Source organism: Oncorhynchus kisutch, linkage group LG17, assembly GCF_002021735.2.
Source record: "Oncorhynchus kisutch isolate 150728-3 linkage group LG17, Okis_V2, whole genome shotgun sequence".
Lineage (NCBI taxonomy): Eukaryota > Metazoa > Chordata > Actinopteri > Salmoniformes > Salmonidae > Oncorhynchus > Oncorhynchus kisutch.
The window spans coordinates 23987986-24013300 of NC_034190.2; the positions used below are offsets into that span (position 1 = coordinate 23987986).

The window sequence follows — 25315 nt, forward strand, 5'->3', positions numbered from 1 at the left end:
ACAATTTTCTTCCACTTTAATCCCACTAACACAATAAAATGAGGAAAAAGTCAAGGGATGTGAATACTTTCTGAAGGCACTTTGTAATGTACAAATTGTGAAAATAACATAGAATGTTTGTGTGTTGTACAATGTTAAAGAAATACTCCTAAATATACATATTTTGATAAAAGATTCTGACTGAAAATGAAAGAAGTGGAAAACAGAAGGCGATCCAGTAGAACCGAAAGGAAATGTTTCTTCCTCTTGAACTTATTGCAAAATGCAGGACTCGTCATTTTGAATTTTAATGAACTAATGATCATCTACTCATCAACCAGCAGCCAGGCGGCTGGGTCAGCATCATGAGCAGTGTTTTAATTCAAAGATGCTCACCGAGATACACAACACAATAGGTTAATTAAAACAGATGTAATGGCAAAATGTAGATTTCCGCCTAAATATACATACCCAAAAGTAGCTGCTATTCATGTATGGTTACATGTCAACATTTGGTATATTTGGAAAGAAGACATCTGGGAGATTATGAGGAAATGATCAGAAGATAGATAGAAGTTACATAGTTCAGAATACACAAGATCAAGCACACACAAAATAACCATTTTATTTTATAAAAAAAAAAAAGTATTTCATTGACAAGCTAGAAGTGAATTATTGATGCCTAGAGTTGGAAACGCATCATTTGGCTTCCACAATATTGAACAATATCAGGAAAAAAATGTGATTGATGTATATATGTGAACCCCTCCAAAGTGTCATATGACTGTAAATTAGATCATTACAGTGCTATTACATATTTGCAATCCCTAAATGCTATTTGTTCAGTATAAAAACACAATTTTTACCATATCAACCTCACTCAAACATTGTGGCGGTGTTATGGGGTATCCAGGGTACATTCAAGTGTCCTTTCAACCTCTCCAAAGTGTCCAAATGTAGGAATTGCACTGTTTTTGCACACTTGATGTGCCTAAAAGTTATTGTTCACTAGAAAAGCTACATTTCTACAACACCAACCTCTCAAACATTGTGGTGTCGGGGACAAGTGTGCAAAGATATAGTGACTTGGTGTCCATTCGATGTTGCCATTAAGTCATACATCATCAGATAACATTGACAATAGGCTAGATTTGTTTTTACCAACCTGAGGATGATTTTAATATTCTCCATGTAGCTACAGCTCAAACACAGACCAAATTGAAGCTTACCTTGTAAGATGTTTGCTGTTTGGTGATAACGTTGTGTAAAATAAAAATGTTGACTCTCGGGGCTGGTGGTCAATAACGGTAGGTCACAAGCAGACAAATAAGACATCCTCATGATCTGTGGAGTCCCAGCTTTTGGTGTGTCTAGACGTACTTCGTGTTTATTTTATTTATGCTTCACAACGCTAATCAGAATGTAGGTAGCAGCCATCTTGAAATGAGGTCATCGGCTCGGCCTGACAGTATACATTTGTATGCCCGTATATGGTAGTAAGTCACACCAAAGAAGGCACAGATCAGATACTCAGCTTTCCGTCCACACCCTGCTTCTGTAGATAGGGGCTACCGTTCTCATACCAGACTGAATTGAAATGTAAAAAATCAAATAAGGTCCCCAAATATGGGGATGTTACATTTAAGAGGTTTTAAGGTCAAGTAATTAAAATAAGTAAGCAGGGCTAAGTGTCGTGTGCACACACACACAAATAAACACACACGCACTCGCCTAATAAAAGTGTTGGGAGGTGTTTCAAGTGTGTGTGTGTGTGTGCATGTCTCCGGCAGAGGAGTCTACCTCCTCTCTTGGCCCTGTAGAGGAGATTCATGGTTAATCAATTGGTGATTGTGTGCCACAATAGGAGGGTAACTTATTAGCGCCGCAGACACACTTGTGGTCATTTGTCTTCTTTTCACTGATGAGGCCAGAGGGTGCTTTAAATTCCCCCTTGTTTCCTAGACAGATATGCCTGCTCAGCCCATCTAGTGTGGGTGTGGTGTGTCTCTCTGCGTCCGTGTGTGTGTGGACCACCTGCCTCTGCAGGTTCCCTGCTGATGTGCACCAGCTGTTCGTCTCTGCTTCTACAACTTAGTACGGCGTTTCCCAACCGTGGTCCTCAAGTACCCTCAACAGTTTGTATTGTAGCTCTGGACATGCTCACCTGATTCATCTTGTCAACTAATCATCAAGCCCTGAACGTAGGTGTTTTTGTCCAGGGCTACAACAAAAATGTGTAATGTTGGGGATACTGGAGGACCAAGGTTGGGAAACACTGACTTAGTAAGATACCAATTATCTATGAATTGAATTGTTACTCTGGTTTTAGTCAATCTAACAGGCTTAGGGGCTGACACATAATATGCTTGGTCCTGGACTAAAAACATGGAATAAGTCCAGGAAACCAGGTCTTGATGTGCACATAGAAGACATGTCATCCACACCCCATTCTCAACCCCAAAACCTCCCCTACTGCATATTCCCTATTCCCAATCACCAGTCACACTCTCTCATATGATGTTAATGGACTTAATTCCAGACCCTAAACTAAATGATTTACACTTCGTTAGTTAAAGAGGATGATGAACTGGGCGGACTTTAACACCCATTAGCTATTCCATTACCGATTTGAATAGGTTGAATAGGATGTGAACAAAGCAGTGGTTACCGGTTTCCTCTGATGGCGTCTCCTTTAACTGCAGATCATGTAAGAGAAGCTGTTCTGAGCTGACAGTCTGCTGTCGACGGCAACACGTTTCTACATTGCCCTGTCACAGTGAATATATGGAGGAGATAGGGACAGAGGAGAGGCAATAGACGAATACAGACACAACTACTGTAGTATGTAAAATATTGCCTGCCGTGGAATAAATTCACATTGATATATGTACACGGTTGTTTTAATGTTTAATACCTCAGGGTTATGAAAGATAACCTATTTTACTTGAGGTGAACACCATGGTAGCAAAAAGACGTCCTCTGGCCACGCTTTCCGGGAAGCGGTATTGGATGTTTTACATTTTATCTTCTAGTCGTAATGTGTTTGTTATTTACTGTCTGTATCAGTGAAAGCACAGGGATTGTAGATGTCTTACCTTTTAGTTATCAGTGTTCATGGTATATGGCTGCTGCACTAGTATCTTATTGGTTGTACTATGACTTCGCACACAGGACAGTTGGTAGACTTTATTAATCAGTACTTGCTTTTTGCACACTACAGCATGCAGTCTTTCAACAGATGCTGCTTCTTTGCGTTATTGGCAGTAGCCTTTTTGTTCATACTGTGTACATTCATATTCAGATATTCACATCAACGTGGGAAGGTTTGCCTTCTCTATTTCCTTCTGGTTCGACTACATGAAGCAGAATTCATTTGTAGGAGCGGTGACTGAACACCCATAGATTTCACAATAAACCCCTGCTCAGTATATTGACAGAGAATTGGAACAGATAGATTATGTTGGGGGGCTTAGCTTAGAACGATCCCCAGTGGTGGTTGATCCTGTGGGAATAGTGGGATTGGAAATAGCCTTGCCTGTCTGGAAGAGATAGGCCACTGTATGTGTTCAAGAAACACATTGACTTTGCTGTGGCGATATGTGTTGTGACAACAACACTTACAACAGTCACCTACAGTCCTGTGTGACGGGGTCAAGGGGAGATGTCCATATGGTTGGGTTACTTCCTCATTAGTCTGTGAAGTAGACTAAGGCCTTTATTCATAATAGGTTCTTTAATTAGAATAGCGGTTCCTGGTAGTTGTTGTGGTGAAAAGGGCTCCTCTGACAGGAGGTGCTGGGTTCAACCCTCCAGAACTTCACCAGTTGTCATCACAACTTCACTGGGACATAAATACACGTCTGGCTCTGTTTCGATATGCTGTTGTGTTACAGTCTCTCTATCCTAGACAAGTACAGTCATGTCTATTGGACTTTCAGGTAGCCTAAATCATGCATAGATATCCATGAGACATTTGCACAGAAATCGATCTTCATCCTATGTGGTTCACCTTCCCCAAGTCCCTCTCCCCCTCCTCCTCCCCTCCTCTCCTCTTCCTCTCCTCTTCCCCTCCTCCCCCCTCCTCTCCTCTTCCCCTCCACCACCCTCTCCTCCTCTTCCCCTCTTCCCCGTCTCCCCCCTCCCCTCATCCTCTCCTGTCCCCCTCCTCCCCCCTCCTCTCCTCTCCCCCTCCCGTAATAGAGATGAGAAGAGCGAATGAACAGATTGATCTCCCTGGGCTGGTATCTGGTTGATCAGATTTTCATTGAAAAATCTGAATCTCCCACATTGATTAGGACATAATTAGTTGATCATGGACTGGAAGGAGAGGAGGGAGAGAAGGATGGATGGACTGAAGGGCATTCAGGCTCAACCACTGGAATCTCATGAATGCTAAATTGTGTTTTAGTTGTCTCATTCTGTTTCCAACACAGAAAAACTCACTCAGGTAAACACCCGCACACACCACACACACACAAAACCATATTGATGTGTGTGATAGTCGATATTCATATTTTATTTTTTACTGCCTGTACTGTAAGGTTGCAAAACCCCGTTGCCTGACCCGGGGACACCATGGTAGGACGGTTAACTGGCTTGTGTAATGATAAAGCTGTCTGGCTAGCCAAACTATACAAAAAGCTATGCTCATAGTATGACACGTGTGTAAGGTCAAGGGAAGGAGTAGTAACAGTGTGGTTTGATTTCATAATCATCTAATCCCTGACAACTACCTGCCCTGTCATGATCTGTCATTCTTAGTGTGTGTGTTTGTTTAGTTGATTAGGATCCCCAGTAGCTACTGCACATGCAGCAGCTACTCTTCCTGGGCTCCACACAAAACATACAAATACCTGACAAAGTACAGAACAGTTGTAGACAAGAACAACATAACATATTACATCCAATTCAAATAAGAGTTATATATTGGAAACAAAGAGAAAAAGAAAAATACTATACACACTATTCATATCTACATTAAAGTAGATCTTGAGGACCTTGAAAACCTTGCTTTTTGCCTGTGTAACCTCTGGTGACAGATCATTCCATGATGACATGGCTCTATACAGAACTGAGCGACACATTACATCTGTTTTTGGTTTGGTACACTGAGGAAACCCGTAGTGGCCTGTCTGGTGGGGTGTGTTTGAAGTGTATGCAAATAGATTATACAAGTGGTTAGGCATTTTCAACACACAAATGTTTCTTTAGAAGAGAAGTAGACAATTTGTCCTCAAACATGAAAAGACTATGATGCATGTTGTTAATGTTAGTAGTGTCTGTGCGGTTAAAGACGTGCTGCTTTGTTTTGAGTCAGCTGCAGCTTTGCTAGGTCTTTCTTTACTGCACCTGACTATATTACCAGACAGGAATCAAGATGGGAAACGATCAGAGCCTGATCTAGTACAGTTTATTCTTGTGTCAAAAACAAAGCAGACATGCCCTTCCCCATCTTCACAACAACTTTGTCAATATGGCTTGACCATGATAACTGACCATCCAATGTTACTCCTAGGAGTTCAGCTGCTTCACCTTGTTCAATGGTTACACCCTTTACACATATCTCCAGTAGAGGTTTAGGTCTACGAGAATGCTTTGAACCAAATGCAATGCTTTTGGTTTTAGAGGTATTTAAGACCAGTTTATTGATAATTACCAGTTCTGACACTGACCTTAACTCATTGCTATTTTATTTATGTATTTCTTTATTTCACCTTTATTTAACCAGGTAGACTAGTTGAGAACACCTTTATTTAACCAGGTAGACTAGTTGAGAACACCTTTATTTAACCAGGTAGACTAGTTGAGAACACCTTTATTTAACCAGGTAGACTAGTTGAGAACACCTTTATTTAACCAGGTAGACTAGTTGAGAACACCTTTATTTAACCAGGTAGACTAGTTGAGAACACCTTTATTTAACCAGGTAGACTAGTTGAGAACACCTTTATTTAACCAGGTAGACTAGTTGAGAACACCTTTATTTAACCAGGTAGACTAGTTGAGAACACCTTTATTTAACCAGGTAGACTAGTTGAGAACACCTTTATTTAACCAGGTAGACTAGTTGAGAACACCTTTATTTAACCAGGTAGACTAGTTGAGAACACCTTTATTTAACCAGGTAGACTAGTTGAGAACACCTTTATTTAACCAGGTAGACTAGTTGAGAACAAGTTCTCATTTACAACTGCGACCTGGCCAAGATAAAGCAAAGCACTGCGACACAAACAACAACAGAGTTACACGTGGAATAAACAAGCGTACAGTCAATAACACAATAGAGACAAAATAAAGGCCATAGTAGCGAAGTAATTACAATTGAGCAAATCAACACTGGAGTGATAGATGTACAGATGATGATGTGCAAGTAGAAATACTGGTGTGCAAAAGAGCAGAAGAGTAAATAAAAACAATATGGGGATGAGGTAGGTAGATTGGATGGGCTATTTACAGATGGGCTGTGTACAGCTGCAGCGATCGGTTAGCTGCTCAGATAACTGATGCTTGAAGTTAGTGAGGGAAATATAATACTCCAGCTTCAGAGATTTTTGCAATTCGTTCCAGTCAGTGGCAGCAGAGAACTGAAAGGAAAGGCGGCCAAAGGAGGTTATCACTTTGGGGATGACCAGTGAGATATACCTGCTGGAGTGCGTACTACGGGTGGGTGTTGTTATCATGACCAGTGAGCTGAGATAAGGCGGAGCTTTACCTAACAGACTTATAGATGACCTGGAGCCAGTGGGTCTGGCAACGAATATGTAGCGAGGGACAGCCGACTAGAGCATACAGGTTGCAGTGTTTGGTAGTATATGGGGCTTTGGTGACAAAATGGATGGCACTGTGATAGACTGCATCCAGTTTGCTGAGTAGAGTATTGGAGGCTATCTTGTAAATGACATCGCCAAAGTCGAGGACCGGTAGGATAGTCAGTTTTACGAGGGTATGTTTGGTGGCATGAGTGAAGGAGGCTTTGTTACGAATTAGGAAGACGATTCTCGATTTCATTTTGGATTGGAGATGTTTAATATGAGTCTGGAAGGAGAGTTTACAGTCTAGCCAGAAACCTAGGTATTTGTATTTGTCCACATATTCTAAGTCAGAACCGTCCAGAGTAGTGATGTTAGTCGGGCGGGCAGGTGCAGGCAGTGAATGGTTGAAAAGCATGCATTTGGTTTTACTAGCGTTTAAGAGCAGTTGGAGGCCACAGAAGGAGTGTTGTATGGCAATGAAGCTTGTTTGGAGGTTAGTTAACACAGTGTCCTAAGAAGGGCCAGAAGTATACAGAATGGTGTCGTCTGTGTAGAGGTGGATCAGGGAATCACCCGCAGCATTGATATATATACAGAGAAAAGAGTTGGGCCGTAAATTGAACCGTGTGGCTCCCCCATAGAGACTGCCAGCGGTCCGGACAACAGGCCCTCTGATTTGACACACTGAACTCTATCTGAGAAGTAGTTGGTGAACCAGGCGAGGCAGTCATTTGAGAAACCAAGGCTGTTGAGTCTGCCGATAAGAATACAGTGATTGACAGAGTTGAAAGCCTTGGACAGGTTGATGAAGACGGCTGCACAGTACCGTATTTTATCAATGGCGGTTATGATATCTTTTAGTACCTTGAGCGTGGCTGAGGTGCACCTGTGACCAGCTCGGAAACTGGATTGCACAGCGGAGAAGGTACGTGGGATAGAAAATGGGCGGTGATCTGTTTTATTAAGTTGGCTTTGGAAGACTTTAGAAAGGCAGGGCAGGATGGATATAGGTCTATAACAGTTTGGGTCTAGAGTGTCACCCCTTTGAAGAGGGGGATGACCGCGGCAGTTTTCAAGTCTTTAGGGATCTTGGATGATATGAAAGAGAGGTTGAACAGACTGGTAATAGGGGTAGCAAAAATAGCAGTGGATAATTTTAGGAGAGTCCAGATTTTCAAGCCCAGCTGATTTGTACGGGTCCAGGTTTTGCAGCTCTTTCAGAACATGGCTTGAGAAAGTAGCTGGGGGGTGCAGAGCTGTTGGCCGGGGTTGGGATAGCCAGGAGGAAAGCATGGCCAGCCGTAAAGAAATGCTTATTGAAATTCTTGATTATCTTAGATTTATCGGCGGTGACAGTGTTACCTAGCCTCAGTGCAGTGGGCAGCTGGGAGGAGGTGCTCTTATTCTCCATGGACTTTACAGTGTCCCAAAACCTTTTGGAGTTAGAGCTACAGGATGCAAATTTCTGTTTGTAAAAGCTAGCCTTTGCTTTCCTGACTGACTGCATGTATTGGTTCCTGACTTCCCTGAAAAGTTGCATATCGCTGGGACTATTCGATGCTAGTGCAGTCCGCCACAGGATGGTTTTGTGCTGGTCGAGGGCAGTCAGGTCTGGAGTGAATCAAGGGCTATATCTGTTCTTAGTTCTACATTTTTTGAAAGGGGCATGCTTATTTAAGATGGTGAGGAAATTACTTTTAAAGAACAACCAGGCATCCTCGACTGACGGGATGAGGTCAATATCCTTCCAGGATACCCCAGCCAGGTCGATTAGGTGTTTTAGGGAGCGTTCGACAGTGATGACTCTCAGTGAACTTACTGGCTGTAGGTACTGATGTGTGGAGTGTGCAATCATCAGCCTACATAGTCATTTTAGCTTCTTGTAAGACAAGTGGCAAATCATTTGTAAAAATAGAAAAGAGCAGCGGCCCAAGGCAACTGCCCTGACAGACACCGCACTGCACATATCTGATGTTAAACAAGCTTCCATTGAAGAATACTCTGAGTTCTATTGGAACTGTGTGTGTGTGTGTGTGTGTGTGTGTGTGTGTGTGTGTGTGTGTGTGTGTGTGTGTGTGTGTGTGTGTGTGTGTGTGTGTGTGTGTGTGTGTGTGTGTGTGTGTGTGTGTGTGTGTGTGTGTGTGTGTGTGTGTGTGTGTGCGCGTGCATGTGTGCGTGTGTGTGTTCCACTGTATGTGACACCTTCCCCACCTCTCTCTCCTGTAGGTGTGATGAGTGTTGTCTGTGCTACCACTTTGGCTGTCTGGACCCTCCCCTGAAGAAGTCTCCCAAGCAGACAGGATACGGCTGGATCTGCCAGGAGTGTGACACTTCCTCCTCCAAGGTGTGTGTGTGGACACACAGGGTGGTGGTGATGACGTCTTCTTTTGGCTTATTCTGACGCCATCACATTATTGAAGCAGCAGTTAAACAGCTGAATTTGAACCTACAACACATCTTACAAGGCCATCTATAGTTATATGAGTATTATGGATCGATGGGATAGAAGCACGTGTTTGAAGTGGTAAGAGACTAGTGTTGACAACAGCCATGGCTTCACTTAAATTCCCCGATCTGCTTCCCGGGCTGTGGTATCTCTGTGAGCGACAGGGTGAAGTTCGTATGACATGACAGCAGAAACATGCATCTATGTGTCTTTTTTACCTTGAAACCGAACCTGACAGCGGGCCAAAATGGCCGCTACCATCACCAGTGTCCTCATAGTTTCTCCATTGTCATACATTTTCATTTGAAATGTCCCTAACTGAAAATGGCAAGTCCCACCAGAAGGGCTTTTTTATTATTTTCCTCTATCTGCATTTGAAATAATGTTTTTCTTATTGAATTACAGTGTAATCAAGGGTAGCGTGCGGTAGCTTGTGAACCTAATTAAGTTGATAAATGTAAAGCACATTTCAATTTCTCCGGGAAAGGTCAGCCTGTCCTATTGGCTCTATGTGCGTGGAAAATGGGGGTTAATTGATGTTGCAGAAGGAGGAAGAGAAACATAAAAGCCTGAGGCATACTGAAAACGCTGCATGCTGGGAATGATACGTTAAATTACAGGCAAAATGTAAAGGTTAAAGCTCAGTTAAAATGTTAGATAGCAGAGTTAGTGGAGGGTTAAAATGTTAGATAGCAGAGTTAGTGGAGGGTTAAAATGTTAGATAGCAGAGTTAGTGGAGGGTTAAAATGGTAGATAGCAGAGTTAGTGGAGGGTTACAATTTTAGATAGCAGAGTTAGTGGAGGGTTAAAATGTTAGATAGCAGCGTTAGTGGAGGGTTAAAATGTTAGATAGCAGAGTTAGTGGAGGGTTAAAATGTTAGATAGCAGAGTTAGTGGAGGGTTAAAATGTTAGATAGCAGAGTTAGTGGAGGGTTACAATGTTAGATAGCAGAGTTAGTGGAGGGTTAAAATGTTAGATAGCAGAGTTAGTGGAGGGTAAAAATGTTAGATAGCAGAGTTAGTGGAGGGTTACAATGTTAGATAGCAGAGTTAGTGGAGGGTTAAAATGTTAGATAGCAGAGTTAGTGGAGGGTTACAATGTTAGATAGCAGAGTTAGTGGAGGGTTACAATGTTAGATAGCAGAGTTAGTGGAGGGTTAAAATGTTAGATAGCAGAGTTAGTGGAGGGTTACAATGTTAGATAGCAGAGTTAGTGGAGGGTTAAAATGTTAGATAGCAGAGTTAGTGGAGGGTTAAAATGGTAGATAGCAGAGTTAGTGGAGGGTTACAATGTTAGATAGCAGAGTTAGTGGAGGGTTAAAATGTTAGATAGCAGAGTTAGTGGAGGGTAAAAATGTTAGATAGCAGAGTTAGTGGAGGGTTACAATGTTAGATAGCAGAGTTAGTGGAGGGTTAAAATGTTAGATAGCAGAGTTAGTGGAGGGTTACAATGTTAGATAGCAGAGTTAGTGGAGGGTTAAATGGTAGATAGCAGAGTTAGTGGAGGGTTACAATGTTAGATAGCAGAGTTAGTGGAGGGTTAAAATGTTAGATAGCAGAGTTAGTGGAGGGTTACAATGTTAGATAGCAGAGTTAGTGGAGGGTTAAAATGGTAGATAGCAGAGTTAGTGGAGGGTTAAAATGTTAGATAGCAGAGTTAGTGGAGGGTTAAAATGTTAGATAGCAGAGTTAGTGGAGGGTTAAAATGTTAGATAGCAGAGTTAGTGGAGGGTTCAAATGTTAGATAGCAGAGTTAGTGGAGGGTTCAAATGTTAGATAGCAGAGTTAGTGGAGGGTTAAAATGTTAGATAGCAGAGTTAGTGGAGGGTTACAATGTTAGATAGCAGAGTTAGTGGAGGGTTAAAATGTTAGATAGCAGAGTTAGTGGAGGGTTCAAATGTTAGATAGCAGAGTTAGTGGAGGGTTACAATGGTAGATAGCAGCGTTAGTGGAGGGTTACAATGTTAGATAGCAGAGTTAGTGGAGGGTTACAATGTTAGATAGCAGAGTTAGTGGAGGGTTAAAATGGTAGATAGCGGAGTTAGTGGAGGGTTAAAATGGTAGATAGCAGCGTTAGTGGAGGGTTACAATGTTAGATAGCAGAGTTAGTGGAGGGTTAAAATGTTAGATAGCAGAGTTAGTGGAGGGTTCAAATGTTAGATAGCAGAGTTAGTGGAGGGTTAAAATGTTAGATAGCAGAGTTAGTGGAGGGTTAAAATGGTAGATAGCAGAGTTAGTGGAGGGTTAAAATGGTAGATAGCAGAGTTAGTGGAGGGTTACAATGTTAGATAGCAGAGTTAGTGGAGGGTTACAATGTTAGACAGCAGAGTTAGTGGAGGGTTAAAATGGTAGATAGCAGCGTTAGTGGAGGGTTACAATGTTAGATAGCAGAGTTAGTGGAGGGTTAAAATGGTAGATAGCAGCGTTAGTGGAGGGTTAAAATGGTAGATAGCAGCGTTAGTGGAGGGTTACAATGTTTGCGGATTGTGAATGTAAAATGTTAGGTAGCAGATTGGAGACTTGTAGTTGTTGTAAAGCGTGTTGCTATAGCGCTGTTGGGAAGGGTTCATGAAGATGCATCGGTGTACATGATCAACAACTACCCTTGGATTTCTGCAACAACAGATTGATCTGTCGTTGTTTCTGCCCAACATTAAAGTCCTGTATGTTTGCATATTTATATTGTTCTCATAGCTGTCTTGTTCAAGCAGCGCCATGCTGGTTCACAAAGAGATAATACACATGAATGTGTCTGTCTACTGCTCTGCCTGTGTCTACTGCTCTGCCTACTGCTCTGTCTGTGTCTACTGCTCTGCCTACCGCTCTGTCTGTGTCTACTGTCTGTGTCTACTGCTCTGTCTACTACTCTGTCTGTGTCTACTGCTCTGCTCTGCCTGTGTCTACTGCTCTGTCTGTGTCTAATGCTCTGCCTACTGCTCTGCCTGTGTCTACTGCTCTGCCTGTGTCTACTGCTCTGCCTGTGTCTACTGCCCTGTCTGTGTCTACTGCTCTGCCTGTGTCTACTGCTCTGCCTACTGCTCTGTCTGTGTCTACTGCTCTGTCTGTGTCTACTGCTCTGCTCTGCCTGTGTCTACTGCTCTGCCTGTGTCTACTACTCTGTGTGTGTCTACTGCTCTGCCTGTGTCTACTACTCTGCCTGTGTCTACTGCTCTGCCTACTGCTCTGTGTGTGTCTACTGCTCTGCCTACTGCTCTGTGTGTGTCTACTGCTCTGCCTGTGTCTACTGCTCTGCCTGTGTCTACTGCTCTGCCTGTGTCTACTGCTCTGTCTGTGTCTACTGCTCTGCTCTGCCTGTGTCTACTGCTCTGTCTGTGTCTAATGCTCTGCCTACTGCTCTGCCTGTGTCTACTGCTCTGCCTGTGTCTACTGCTCTGCCTGTGTCTACTGCCCTGTCTGTGTCTACTGCTCTGCCTGTGTCTACTGTCTCTGTCTACTGTCTGTGTCTACTGTCTGTGTCTACTGCTCTGTATTTGTTTACTGCTCTGCCTGTGTCTACTGCTCTGCCTACTGCTCTGCCTGTGTCTACTGCTCTGCCTGTGTCTACTGCTCTGCCTGTGTCTACTGCTCTGTCTGTGTCTACTGCTCTGCCTGTGTCTACTGCTCTGCCTACTGCTCTGCCTGTGTCTACTGCTCTGCCTGTGTCTACTGCTCTGTCTGTGTCTACTGCTCTGCCTGTGTCTACTGCTCTGCCTGTGTCTACTGCTCTGCCTGTGTCTACTGCTCTGTCTGTGTCTACTGCTCTGCCTGTGTCTGCTGCTCTGCCTGTGTCTACTGCTCTGTCTGTGTCTACTGCTCTGCCTGTGTCTACTGCTCTGCCTGTGTCTACTGCTCTGTCTGTGTCTACTGCTCTGCCTGTGTCTACTGCTCTGCCTGTGTCTACTGCTCTGCCTACTGCTCTGTGTGTGTCTACTGCTCTGCCTACTGCTCTGTGTGTGTGTACTGCTCTGCCTGTGTCTACTGCTCTGCCTGTGTCTACTGCTTTGCCTACTGCTCTGTCTGTGTCTACTGCTCTGTCTACTGCTCTGTCTGTGTCTACTGCTCTGCTCTGCCTGTGTCTACTGCTCTGTCTGTGTCTAATGCTCTGCCTAGTGCTCTGCCTGTGTCTACTGCTCTGCCTGTGTCTACTGCCCTGTCTGTGTCTACTGCTCTGCCTGTGTCTACTGCTCTGCCTGTGTCTACTGCTCTGCCTGTGTCTACTGTCTGTGTCTACTGTCTGTGTCTACTGCTCTGTCTGTGTCTACTGCTCTGCCTGTGTCTACTGCTCTGTCTGTGTCTACTGCTCTGCCAGTGTCTACTGTCTGTGTCTACTGTCTGTGTCTACTGCTCTGTCTGTGTCTACTGCTCTGCCTGTGTCTACTGCTCTGTCTGTGTCTACTGCTCTGCCTGTGTCTACTGCTCTGCCTACTGCTCTGCCTGTGTCTGCTGCTCTGCCTGTGTCTACTACTCTGCCTGTGTCTACTGCTCTGCCTGTGTCTACTGCTCTGCCTGTGTCTACTGCTCTGCCTGTGTCTACTGCTCTGCCTACTGCTCTGTCTGTGTCTACTGCTCTGTATGTGTTTACTGCTCTGCCTGTGTCTACTGCTCTGTCTGTGTCTACTGCTCTGTCGGTGTCTACTGCTCTGCCTGTGTCTACTGCTCTGCCTGTGTCTACTGCTCTGTCTGTGTCTACTGCTCTGCCTGTGCCTACTGCTCTGCCTACTGCTCTGCCTACTGCTCTGCCTGTGTCTACTGCTCTGCTCTGTATGTCTACTGCTCTGCTCTGCCTGTGTCTACTGCTCTGCCTGTGTCTACTGCTCTGTGTGTGTCTACTGCTCTGCTCTGCCTGTGTCTACTGCTCTGCCTGTGTCTACTGCTCTGTGTGTGTCTACTGCTCTGTGTGTGTCTACTGCTCTGCCTGTGTCTACTGCTCTGCCTGTGTCTACTGCTCTGCCTACTGCTCTGTGTGTGTCTACTGCTCTGCCTACTGCTCTGTGTGTGTCTACTGCTCTGCCTGTGTCTACTGCTCTGCCTGTGTCTACTTCTCTGCCTGTGTCTACTGCTCTGCCTACTGCTCTGTGTGTGTCTACTGCTCTGCCTACTGCTCTGTGTGTGTCTACTGCTCTGCCTGTGTCTACTGCTCTGCCTGTGTCTACTGCTTTGCCTACTGCTCTGTCTGTGTCTACTGCTCTGTCTACTGCTCTGTCTGTGTCTACTGCTCTGCTCTGCCTGTGTCTACTGCTCTGTGTGTGTCTACTGCTCTGTGTGTGTCTACTGCTCGGCCTGTGTCTACTGCTCTGCCTGTGTCTACTGCTCTGCCTACTGCTCTGTGTGTGTCTACTGCTCTGCCTACTGCTCTGTGTGTGTCTACTGCTCTGCCTGTGTCTACTGCTCTGCCTGTGTCTACTGCTTTGCCTACTGCTCTGTCTGTGTCTACTGCTCTGTCTACTGCTCTGTTTGTGTCTACTGCTCTGCTCTGCCTGTGTCTACTGCTCTGTCTGTGTCTAATGCTCTGCCTAGTGCTCTGCCTGTGTCTACTGCTCTGCCTGTGTCTACTGCCCTGTCTGTGTCTACTGCCCTGTCTGTGTCTACTGCTCTGCCTGTGTCTACTGCTCTGCCTGTGTCTACTTCTCTGTCTGTGTCTACTGCTCTGCCTACTGCTCTGTCTGTGTCTACTGCTCTGCCTACTGCTCTGCCTGTGTCTACTGCTCTGTCTGTGTCTACTGCTCTGTATGTGTTTACTGCTCTGCCTGTGTCTACTGCTCTGTCTGTGTCTACTGCTCTGCCTACTGCTCTGCCTGTGTCTACTGCTCTGCCTACTGCTCTGCCTGTGTCTACTGCTCTGCCTGTGTCTACTGCTCTGCCTGTGTCTACTGTCTGTGTCTACTGTCTGTGTCTACTGCTCTGCCTGTGTCTACTGCTCTGCCTGTGTCTACTGCTCTGCCTGTGTCTGCTGCTCTGCCTGTGTCTACTGCTCTGCCTGTGTCTACTGCTCTGTCTGTGTCTACTGCTCTTGCCTGTGTCTACTGCTCTGCCTGTGTCTACTGCTCTGTCTGTGTCTACTGCTCTGCATGTGTTTACTGCTCTGCCTGTGTCTACTGCTCTGTCTGTGTCTACTGCTCTGTCGGTGTCTACTGCTCTGTCGGTGTCTACTGCTCTGTCTGTGTCTACTGCTCTGCCTACTGCTCTGCCTACTGCTCTGCCTGTGTCTACTGCTCTGCCTGTGTCTACTGCTCTGTCTGTGTCTACTGCTCTGCATGTGTTTACTGCTCTGCCTGTGTCTACTGCTCTGTCTGTGTCTACTGCTCTGCCTACTGCTCTGTGTGTGTCTACTGCTCTGCCTACTGCTCTGTGTGTGTCTACTGCTCTGCCTGTGTCTACTGCTCTGCCTGTGTCTACTGCTCTGTCTGTGTCTACTGCTCTGTCTTCTGCTCTGTCTGTGTCTACTGCTCTGCTCTGCCTGTGTCTACTGCTCTGTCTCTGTCTAATGCTCTGCCTAGTGCTCTGCCTGTGTCTACTGCTCTGCCTGTGTCTACTGCTCTGCCTGTGTCTACTGCTCTGCCTGTGTCTACTTCTCTGTCTGTGTCTACTGCTCTGCCTACTGCTCTGTCTGTGTCTACTGCTCTGCCTGTGTCTACTGCTCTGCCTGTGTCTACTTCTCTGTCTGTGTCTACTGCTCTGCCTGTGTCTACTGCTCTGCCTGTGTCTACTTCTCTGTCTGTGTCTACTGCTCTGCCTACTGCTCTGTCTGTGTCTACTGCTCTGCCTGTGTCTACTGCTCTGCCTGTGTCTACTGCTCTGCCTACTGCTCTGTGTCTACTGCTCTGCCTGTGTCTACTGCTCTGCCTGTGTCTACTGCTCTGCCTGTGTCTACTGTCTGTGTCTACTGCTCTGCCTGTGTCTACTGCTCTGCCTGTGTCTACTGTCTGTGTCTACTGCTCTGCCTGTGTCTACTGCTCTGCCTGTGTCTACTGCTCTGCCTGTGTCTACTGCTCTGCCTGTGTCTACTGCTCTGTATGTATTTACTGCTCTGCCTGTGTCTACTGCTCTGCATGTGTCTACTGCTCTGTCTGTCTACTGCTCTGCCTGTGTCTACTGCTCTGCCTACTGCTCTGTCTGTGTCTACTGCTCTGTCTGTGTCTACTGCTCTGTCTGTGTCTACTGCTCTGTCTGTGTCTACTGCTCTGTCTGTGTCTACTGCTCTGCCTGTGTCTACTGCTCTGCCTGTGTCTACTGCTCTGCCTGTGTCTACTGCTCTGTCTGTCTACTGCTCTGCCTGTGTCTACTGCTCTGTCTGTGTCTACTGCTCTGCCTGTGTCTACTGCTCTGTATGTATTTACTGCTCTGCCTGTGTCGACTGCTCTGTCTGTCTACTGCTCTGCCTGTGTCTACTGCTCTGTCTGTGTCTACTGCTCTGCCTGTGTCTACTGCTCTGCCTGTGTCTACTGCTCTGCGTGTGTCTACTGCTCTGTCTGTGTCTACTGCTCTGTCTGTGTCTACTGCTCTGCCTGTGTCTACTGCTCTGCCTGTGTCTACTGCTCTGTCTGTGTCTACTGTCTGTGTCTACTGCTCTGCCTGTGTCTACTGCTCTGCCTGTGTCTACTGCTCTGCCTGTGTCTACTGCTCTGCCTGTGTCTACTGCTCTGTATGTGTTTACTGCTCTGCCTGTGTCTACTGCTCTGCCTACTGCTCTGCCTGTGTCTACTGCTCTGCCTGTGTCTACTGCTCTGCCTGTGTCTACTGCTCTGCCTGCGTCTACTGTCTCTGTCTACTGCTCTGTCTGTCTACTGATCTGTCTGTGTCTACTGCTCTGTTTGTGTCTACTGCTCTGTCTGTGTCTACTGCTCTGCCTTTGTCTACTGTCTGTGTCTACTGCTCTGCCTACTGCTCTGTCTGTGTCTACTGCTCTGTCTGTGTCTACTGCTCTGCCTGTGTCTACTGCTCTGCCTGTGTCTACTGCTCTGCCTGTGTCTACTGTCTGTGTCTACTGTCTGTGTCTACTGTCTGTGTCTACTGCTCTGTCTGTGTCTACTGCTCTGCCTGTGACTACTGCTCTGTCTGTGTCTACTGCTCTGTCAGTGTCTACTGTCTGTGTCTACTGTCTGTGTCTACTGCTCTGTCTGTGTCTACTGCTCTGTCTGTGTTTACTGCTCTGCCTGTGTCTACTGCTCTGCCTGTGTCTACTGCTCTGCCTACTGCTCTGCCTGTGTCTACTGCTCTGCCTGTGTCTACTGCTCTGCCTGTGTCTACTGCTCTGCCTGTGTCTACTGCTCTGTCTGTGTCTACTGCTCTGCCTGTGTCTACTGCTCTGCCTGTGTCTACTGCTCTGCCTGTGTCTACTGCTGTAGTGTAAATAGTATTAGTCAAAGGGGAGAAGACAGACTCCTGCTGTTAGTGTGTGTGGAGTGTGTTGATCTGAATGGAGGCTGTGGGAGGACACACACTCACTGGAAGAAGCACACAAACACACACACAAACAATGGAAAGGAGATTTTCAAGGTTGGTAGGTGGGAAAGAAGGGAATGGAAAGGGAAGGGGGGCACACAGGGATTAAACAAGTCTCTTATTAAAAGTGCTGCTGTTGGCAGCCTGCTGAGAGAGAGAGAGAGAGAGACCCCCAGGACCAGACCCAATCCTCTTTAATCACCCCCATGCAACACACACTGGAACAAACAAAACACATACACAACCAGGCAAACACACACTAGAATACTTGGCCTGCACACACTCAGCATCTCTTACATGAACATACTGTCACACACAGACACAGCCATCTGATATAGACACACACCCATCTGGTATAGACACACACACATCCATCTGATATAGACACAGACACATCCATCTGATATAGCACACAGCGTGCACACACACACACACTTGCCCTCTCTCTCGTTACACACACTTCTGAAATCGTTTCATCCCCCCTGGAGTATCTTGTCCTCATCCTCCCCTTCCCTCCCTCCCACCTCTCTCTACATCACTGTGTAAACCTTGGCAGTGGCGGCTCCCTCTCTGTGCCCCAAGGCAGACAAAAGCAGGGTTGAGGAGTAGGGTGTTAGTAGAGGGGACTTTTACTCTTTCTCCTCTTCAGCAGACAATAGTGGAGTTAGTAGAGGGGACTTTTACTCTGCTCCTCTTCAGCAGACAATAGTGGAGTTAGTAGAGGGGACTTTTACTCTGCTCCTCTTCAGCAGACAATAGTGGAGTTAGTAGAGAGGACTTTTACTCCTCTTCAGCAGACAATAGTGGAGTTAGTAGAGGGGACTTTTACTCTGCTCCTCTTCAGCAGACAATAGTGGAGTTAGTAGAGGGGACTTTTACTCTGCTCCTCTTCAGCAGACAATAGTGGAGTTAGTAGAGGGGACTTTTACTCCTCTTCAGCAGACAATAGTGGAGTTAGTAGAGGGGACTTTTACTCTGCTCCTCTTCAGCAGACAATAGTGGAGTTAGTAGAGAGGACTTTTAATCCTCTTCAGCAGACAATAGTGGAGTTAGTAGAGGGGACTTTTACTCTGCTCCTCTTCAGCAGACAATAGTGGAGTTAGTAGAGAGGACTTTTACTCCTCTTCAGCAGACAATAGTGGAGTTAGTAGAGGGGACTTTTACTCTGCTCCTCTTCAGCAGACAATAGTGGAGTTAGTAGAGAGGACTTTTACTCCTCTTCAGCAGACAATAGTGGAGTTAGTAGAGGGGACTTTTACTCTGCTCCTCTTCAGCAGACAATAGTGGAGTTAGTAGAGAGGACTTTTACTCCTCTTCAGCAGACAATAGTGGAGTTAGTAGAGGGGACTTTTACTCCTCTTCAGCAGACAATAGTGGAGTTAGTAGAGGGGACTTTTACTCTGCTCCTCTTCAGCAGACAATAGTGGAGTTAGTAGAGGGGACATTTACTCCTCTTCAGCAGACAATAGTGGAGTTAGTAGAGGGGACTTTTACTCTGCTCCTCTTCAGCAGACAATAGTGGAGTTTGTAGAGGGGACTTTTACTCTGCTCCTCTTCAGCAGACAATAGTGGAGTTAGTAGAGGGGACTTTTACTCTGCTCCTCTTCAGCAGACAATAGTGGAGTTTGTAGAGGGGACTTTTACTCTGGTCCTCTTCAGCAGACAATAGTGGAGTTAGTAGAGGGGACTTTTACTCTGCTCCTCTTCAGCAGACAATAGTGGAGGTTGTAGAGGGGACTTTTACTCTGCTCCTCTTCAGCAGACAATAGTGGAGTTTGTAGAGGGGACTTTTACTCTGCTCCTCTTCAGCAGACAATAGTGGAGTTAGTAGAGGGGACTTTTACTCTGCTCCTCTTCAGCAGACAATAGTGGAGTTAGTAGAGGGGACTTTTACTCTGCTCCTCTTCAGCAGACAATAGTGGAGTTAGTAGAGGGGACTTTTACTCTGCTCCTCTTCAGCAGACAATAGTGGAGGTTGTAGAGGGGACTTGTACTCTGCTCCTCTTCAGCAGACAATAGTGGAGGTTGTAGAGAGGACTTTTACTCCTCTTCAGCAGACAATAGTGGAGTTAGTAGAGGGGACTTTTACTCTGCTCCTCTTCAGCAGACAATAGTGGAGTTCGTAGAGGGGACTTTTACTCTGTTCCTCTTCAGCAGACAATCGTGGAGTTAGTAGAGGGGACTTTTACTCTGCTCCTCTTCAGCAGACAATAGTGAAGTTAGTAGAGGGGACTTTTACCCCTCTTCAGCAGACAATAGTGGAGTTAGTAGAGGGGACTTTTACTCCTCTTCAGCAGACAATAGTGGAGTTAGTAGAGGGGACTTTTACTCTGCTCCTCTTCAGCAGACAATAGTGGAGTTAGTAGTGGGGACTTTTACTCCTCTTCAGCAGACAATAGTGGAGTTAGTAGAGGGGACCTTTACTCCTCTTCAGCAGACAATAGTGGAGTTAGTAGAGGGGACTTTTACTCTGCTCCTCTTCAGCAGACAATAGTGGAGTTAGTAGAGGGGACTTTTACTCTGCTCCTCTTCAGCAGACAATAGTGGAGTTAGTAGAGGGGACTTTTACTCTGCTCCTCTTCAGCAGATAATAGTGGAGTTAGTAGAGGGGACTTTTACTCTGCTCCTCTTCAGCAGACAATAGTGGAGTTAGTAGAGGGGACTTTTACTCTGCTCCTCTTCAGCAGACAATAGTGGAGTTAGTAGAGGGGACTTTTACTCTGCTCCTCTTCAGCAGACAATAGTGGAGTTAGTAGAGGGGACTTTTACTCTGCTCCTCTTCAGCAGACAATAGTGGAGTTTGTAGAGGGGACTTTTACTCTGCTCCTCTTCAGCAGACAATAGTGGAGTTAGTAGAGAGGACTTTTACTCCTCTTCAGCAGACAATAGTGGAGTTAGTAGAGGGGACTTTTACTCCTCTTCAGCAGACAATAGTGGAGTTAGTAGAGGGGACTTTTATTCCTCTTCAGCAGACAATAGTGGAGTTAGTAGAGGGGACTTTTACTCCTCTTCAGCAGACAATAGTGGAGTTAGTAGAGGGGACTTTTACTCTGCTCCTCTTCAGCAGACAATAGTGGAGTTAGTAGAGAGGACTTTTACTCTGCTCCTCTTCAGCAGACAATAGTGGAGTTAGTAGAGAGGACTTTTACTCCTCTTCAGCAGACAATAGTGGAGTTAGTAGAGGGGACTTTTACTCCTCTTCAGCAGACAATAGTGGAGTTAGTAGAGAGGACTTTTACTCTGCTCCTCTTCAGCAGACAATAGTGGAGTTAGTAGAGGGGACTTTTACTCTGCTCCTCTTCAGCAGACAATAGTGGAGTTAGTAGAGGGGACTTTTACTCTGCTCCTCTTCAGCAGACAATAGTGGAGTTAGTAGAGGGGACTTTTACTCTGCTCCTCTTCAGCAGACAATAGTGGAGTTAGTAGAGAGGACTTTTACTCCTCTTCAGCAGACAATAGTGGAGTTAGTAGAGGGGACTTTTACTCTGCTCCTCTTCAGCAGACAATAGTGGAGTTAGTAGAGAGGACTTTTACTCCTCTTCAGCAGACAATAGTGGAGTTAGTAGAGGGGACTTTTACTCTGCTCCTCTTCAGCAGACAATAGTGGAGTTAGTAGAGGGGACTTTTACTCCTCTTCAGCAGACAATAGTGGAGTTAGTAGAGGGGACTTTTACTCTGCTCCTCTTCAGCAGACAATAGTGGAGTTAGTAGAGGGGACATTTACTCCTCTTCAGCAGACAATAGTGGAGTTAGTAGAGGGGACTTTTACTCTGCTCCTCTTCAGCAGACAATAGTGGAGTTTGTAGAGGGGACTTTTACTCTGCTCCTCTTCAGCAGACAATAGTGGAGTTAGTAGAGGGGACTTTTACTCTGCTCCTCTTCAGCAGACAATAGTGGAGTTTGTAGAGGGGACTTTTACTCTGGTCCTCTTCAGCAGACAATAGTGGAGTTAGTAGAGGGGACTTTTACTCTGCTCCTCTTCAGCAGACAATAGTGGAGTTAGTAGAGGGGACTTTTACTCTGCTCCTCTTCAGCAGACAATAGTGGAGGTTGTAGAGGGGACTTGACTTGTACTCTGCTCCTCTTCAGCAGACAATAGTGGAGGTTGTAGAGAGGACTTTTACTCCTCTTCAGCAGACAATAGTGGAGTTAGTAGAGGGGACTTTTACTCTGCTCCTCTTCAGCAGACAATAGTGGAGTTCGTAGAGGGGACTTTTACTCTGTTCCTCTTCAGCAGACAATCGTGGAGTTAGTAGAGGGGACTTTTACTCTGCTCCTCTTCAGCAGACAATAGTGAAGTTAGTAGAGGGGACTTTTACCCCTCTTCAGCAGACAATAGTGGAGTTAGTAGAGGGGACTTTTACTCCTCTTCAGCAGACAATAGTGGAGTTAGTAGAGGGGACTTTTACTCTGCTCCTCTTCAGCAGACAATAGTGGAGTTAGTAGTGGGGACTTTTACTCCTCTTCAGCAGACAATAGTGGAGTTAGTAGAGGGGACCTTTACTCCTCTTCAGCAGACAATAGTGGAGTTAGTAGAGGGGACTTTTACTCTGCTCCTCTTCAGCAGACAATAGTGGAGTTAGTAGAGGGGACTTTTACTCTGCTCCTCTTCAGCAGACAATAGTGGAGTTAGTAGAGGGGACTTTTACTCTGCTCCTCTTCAGCAGACAATAGTGGAGTTAGTAGAGGGGACTTTTACTCTGCTCCTCTTCAGCAGACAATAGTGGAGTTAGTAGAGGGGACTTTTACTCTGCTCCTCTTCAGCAGACAATAGTGGAGTTAGTAGAGGGGACTTTTACTCTGCTCCTCTTCAGCAGACAATAGTGGAGTTAGTAGAGGGGACTTTTACTCTGCTCCTCTTCAGCAGACAATAGTGGAGTTAGTAGAGGGGACTTTTACTCTGCTCCTCTTCAGCAGACAATAGTGGAGTTTGTAGAGGGGACTTTTACTCTGCTCCTCTTCAGCAGACAATAGTGGAGTTAGTAGAGAGGACTTTTACTCCTCTTCAGCAGACAATAGTGGAGTTAGTAGAGGGGACTTTTATTCCTCTTCAGCAGACAATAGTGGAGTTAGTAGAGGGGACTTTTACTCCTCTTCAGCAGACAATAGTGGAGTTAGTAGAGGGGACTTTTACTCTGCTCCTCTTCAGCAGACAATAGTGGAGTTAGTAGAGAGGACTTTTACTCTGCTCCTCTTCAGCAGACAATAGTGGAGTTAGTAGAGAGGACTTTTACTCCTCTTCAGCAGACAATAGTGGAGTTAGTAGAGGGGACTTTTACTCCTCTTCAGCAGACAATAGTGGAGTTAGTAGAGAGGACTTTTACTCTGCTCCTCTTCAGCAGACAATAGTGGAGTTAGTAGAGGGGACTTTTACTCCTCTTCAGCAGACAATAGTGGAGTTAGTAGAGGGGACTTTTACTCTGCTCCTCTTCAGCAGACAATAGTGGAGTTAGTAGAGGGGACTTTTACTCCTCTTCAGCAGACAATAGTGGAGTTAGTAGAGGGGACTTTTACTCCTCTTCAGCAGACAATAGTGGAGTTAGTAGAGGGGACTTTTACTCTGCTCCTCTTCAGCAGACAATAGTGGAGTTAGTAGAGAGGACTTTTACTCCTCTTCAGCAGACAATAGTGGAGTTAGTAGAGAGGACTTTTACTCCTCTTCAGCAGACAATAGTGGAGTTAGTAGAGGGGACTTTTATTCCTCTTCAGCAGACAATAGTGGAGTTAGTAGAGGGGACTTTTACTCCTCTTCAGCAGACAATAGTGGAGTTAGTAGAGGGGACTTTTACTCTGCTCCTCTTCAGCAGACAATAGTGGAGTTAGTAGAGAGGACTTTTACTCTGCTCCTCTTCAGCAGACAATAGTGGAGTTAGTAGAGAGGACTTTTACTCCTCTTCAGCAGACAATAGTGGAGTTAGTAGAGGGGACTTTTACTCCTCTTCAGCAGACAATAGTGGAGTTAGTAGAGGGGACTTTTACTCCTCTTCAGCAGACAATAGTGGAGTTAGTAGAGGGGACTTTTACTCCTCTTCAGCAGACAATAGTGGAGTTAGTAGAGGGGACTTTTACTCCTCTTCAGCAGACAATAGTGGAGTTAGTAGAGGGGACTTTTACTCTGCTCCTCTTCAGCAGACAATAGTGGAGTTTGTGTTTGTCAAATCATCTCACAATCATTACGTACATTCAGCTTGTTTGTACAAATACCACAATGTCCTATTTTTTATAAATGGTACACAAACGGTTAAAAAACCTTCCAATGTGTTTTAAGGTTTTACGGCAGTAATAGACGGAAGTGGAAGTGCGTGTTGGAGATAATTTCCTCGACTTTGCACTCTGGGAGATGAGAGCAGTATTTAAGGAAAGTTATTCTGTAATATGGAGCTTGTAAATGCCAAGCCGTTGCTGCCTGCTGCGAAATCGCTTGTGCCTGTGGGATAGCAATGTTGCTTTAAATGCCAACTTTAAGTGCAACTGAATCGTACCTGACCAAACGTCTCAACGGTGATTTACCTGTGAGAGGAGAGAGGAGAGGAGCTAGTGGGTGTGGGTGGGTGGGTGACACAGAGCTGTGTCAGCCTGTTGGTCTGACAGTGGGGGAGGATGAACAGAACGTGCTGCAACGTGGATGATGATTTGTGTCCATCCCCGCCCTGGCTGACTGGCAGCTGAGGGGAAGGAAAATGTTAAGGAAGAGAAGGAAAGATAGTTGGGAGGTAGGTTGGGAGCGAGGACACTGGTGCCAGCGAGTGAGTCAAAGTAAATTGGATGTAAGTTGAGGTAACACAATATGGAGCTTGATTAAGCTTGAAAAAGTCAATGAACTTTTAAACTTATTTTGTTTTTGTGTGACCAACAAATATTTGTGTTACAGTGCAGTGTGCCCTGTTCATTCCTTCACCGTCCTTAAATAAAGCACACAGATATGCCTGTGAACCGTTTGTCTGGTCCAAACATTGGGTTGAAGTAGTACAGCAGCAAGATTTCACTTGATGATGAGTCTGGTCCATGATATTGTGGAGCCCACATGTAGTCACTCTGTCTACCTTCCATCCATCAATCCTCTCTCTGTGTTTCAGAGTGTTTCTCTCTCTCTCTAAAGGTCACAGTAAATAAGGTACTGCCTCGGAGCTCTTGATTAATTCTGAAATCTCTCTCCGAGGATGATTTGTCTGTTTCGATTATAACATGGAATGCGTTATGAATGGTCTTTCCCTGCGTCGCCATCGCTCTACGGTTGCATGTAGGAATGCGCTCGTTGGTGTCGGCAGTCGCACACATTTCTGTTTGTGTGTGTGTGTGAGCGCGGCTAGGACAGGGTAATAAAAGTCTTTATTAGACAGCCAGGAGTTCATTACAGAGGCTCTGTTTCTCCCTGCCTGCCTGGCTTAGATAAACCTGTGGCCTGACCAAGGCCAGATCCCTCCTGACATCCCTGCCTCCCCCATCACTCCAGGTCCTGGCCCAATAGATCCCAGTATTAAACTGACAGTCTTACCGTAACATACCAGGCCTTTAATTCCAGAGCCCGTTACTCGGCAGCCACGGTGCCGGGAGGGGCTTGTTTAAAGCTTTATTTCCACCCCGCATCGTGGCCGTGTCTCTACCGGCCGGCCTGCTCTCTATCTAGACGCCTCTGTAATGTATTGGGCCTGGAGATGTGGAGAGGAGAGGGGGTGGAGGGCTTTGAAATGCCAGC

General features: G+C 45.6%; 1 protein-coding gene across 4 annotated transcripts in view; it reads left to right on the forward strand.

Moving 5' to 3' along the window:
* Nucleotides 1-25315, forward strand: part of LOC109907364 (PHD finger protein 14-like) — a 114320-nt gene that overhangs the window by 58953 nt on the left and 30052 nt on the right. For all 4 annotated transcript variants that reach the window (XM_031793394.1, XM_031793396.1, XM_031793395.1 and 1 more), the window contains one exon: nt 8958-9075. In XM_031793394.1, the coding sequence (XP_031649254.1) occupies nt 8958-9075 (118 nt within the window). The remainder of the gene's footprint in view (nt 1-8957; nt 9076-25315) is intronic.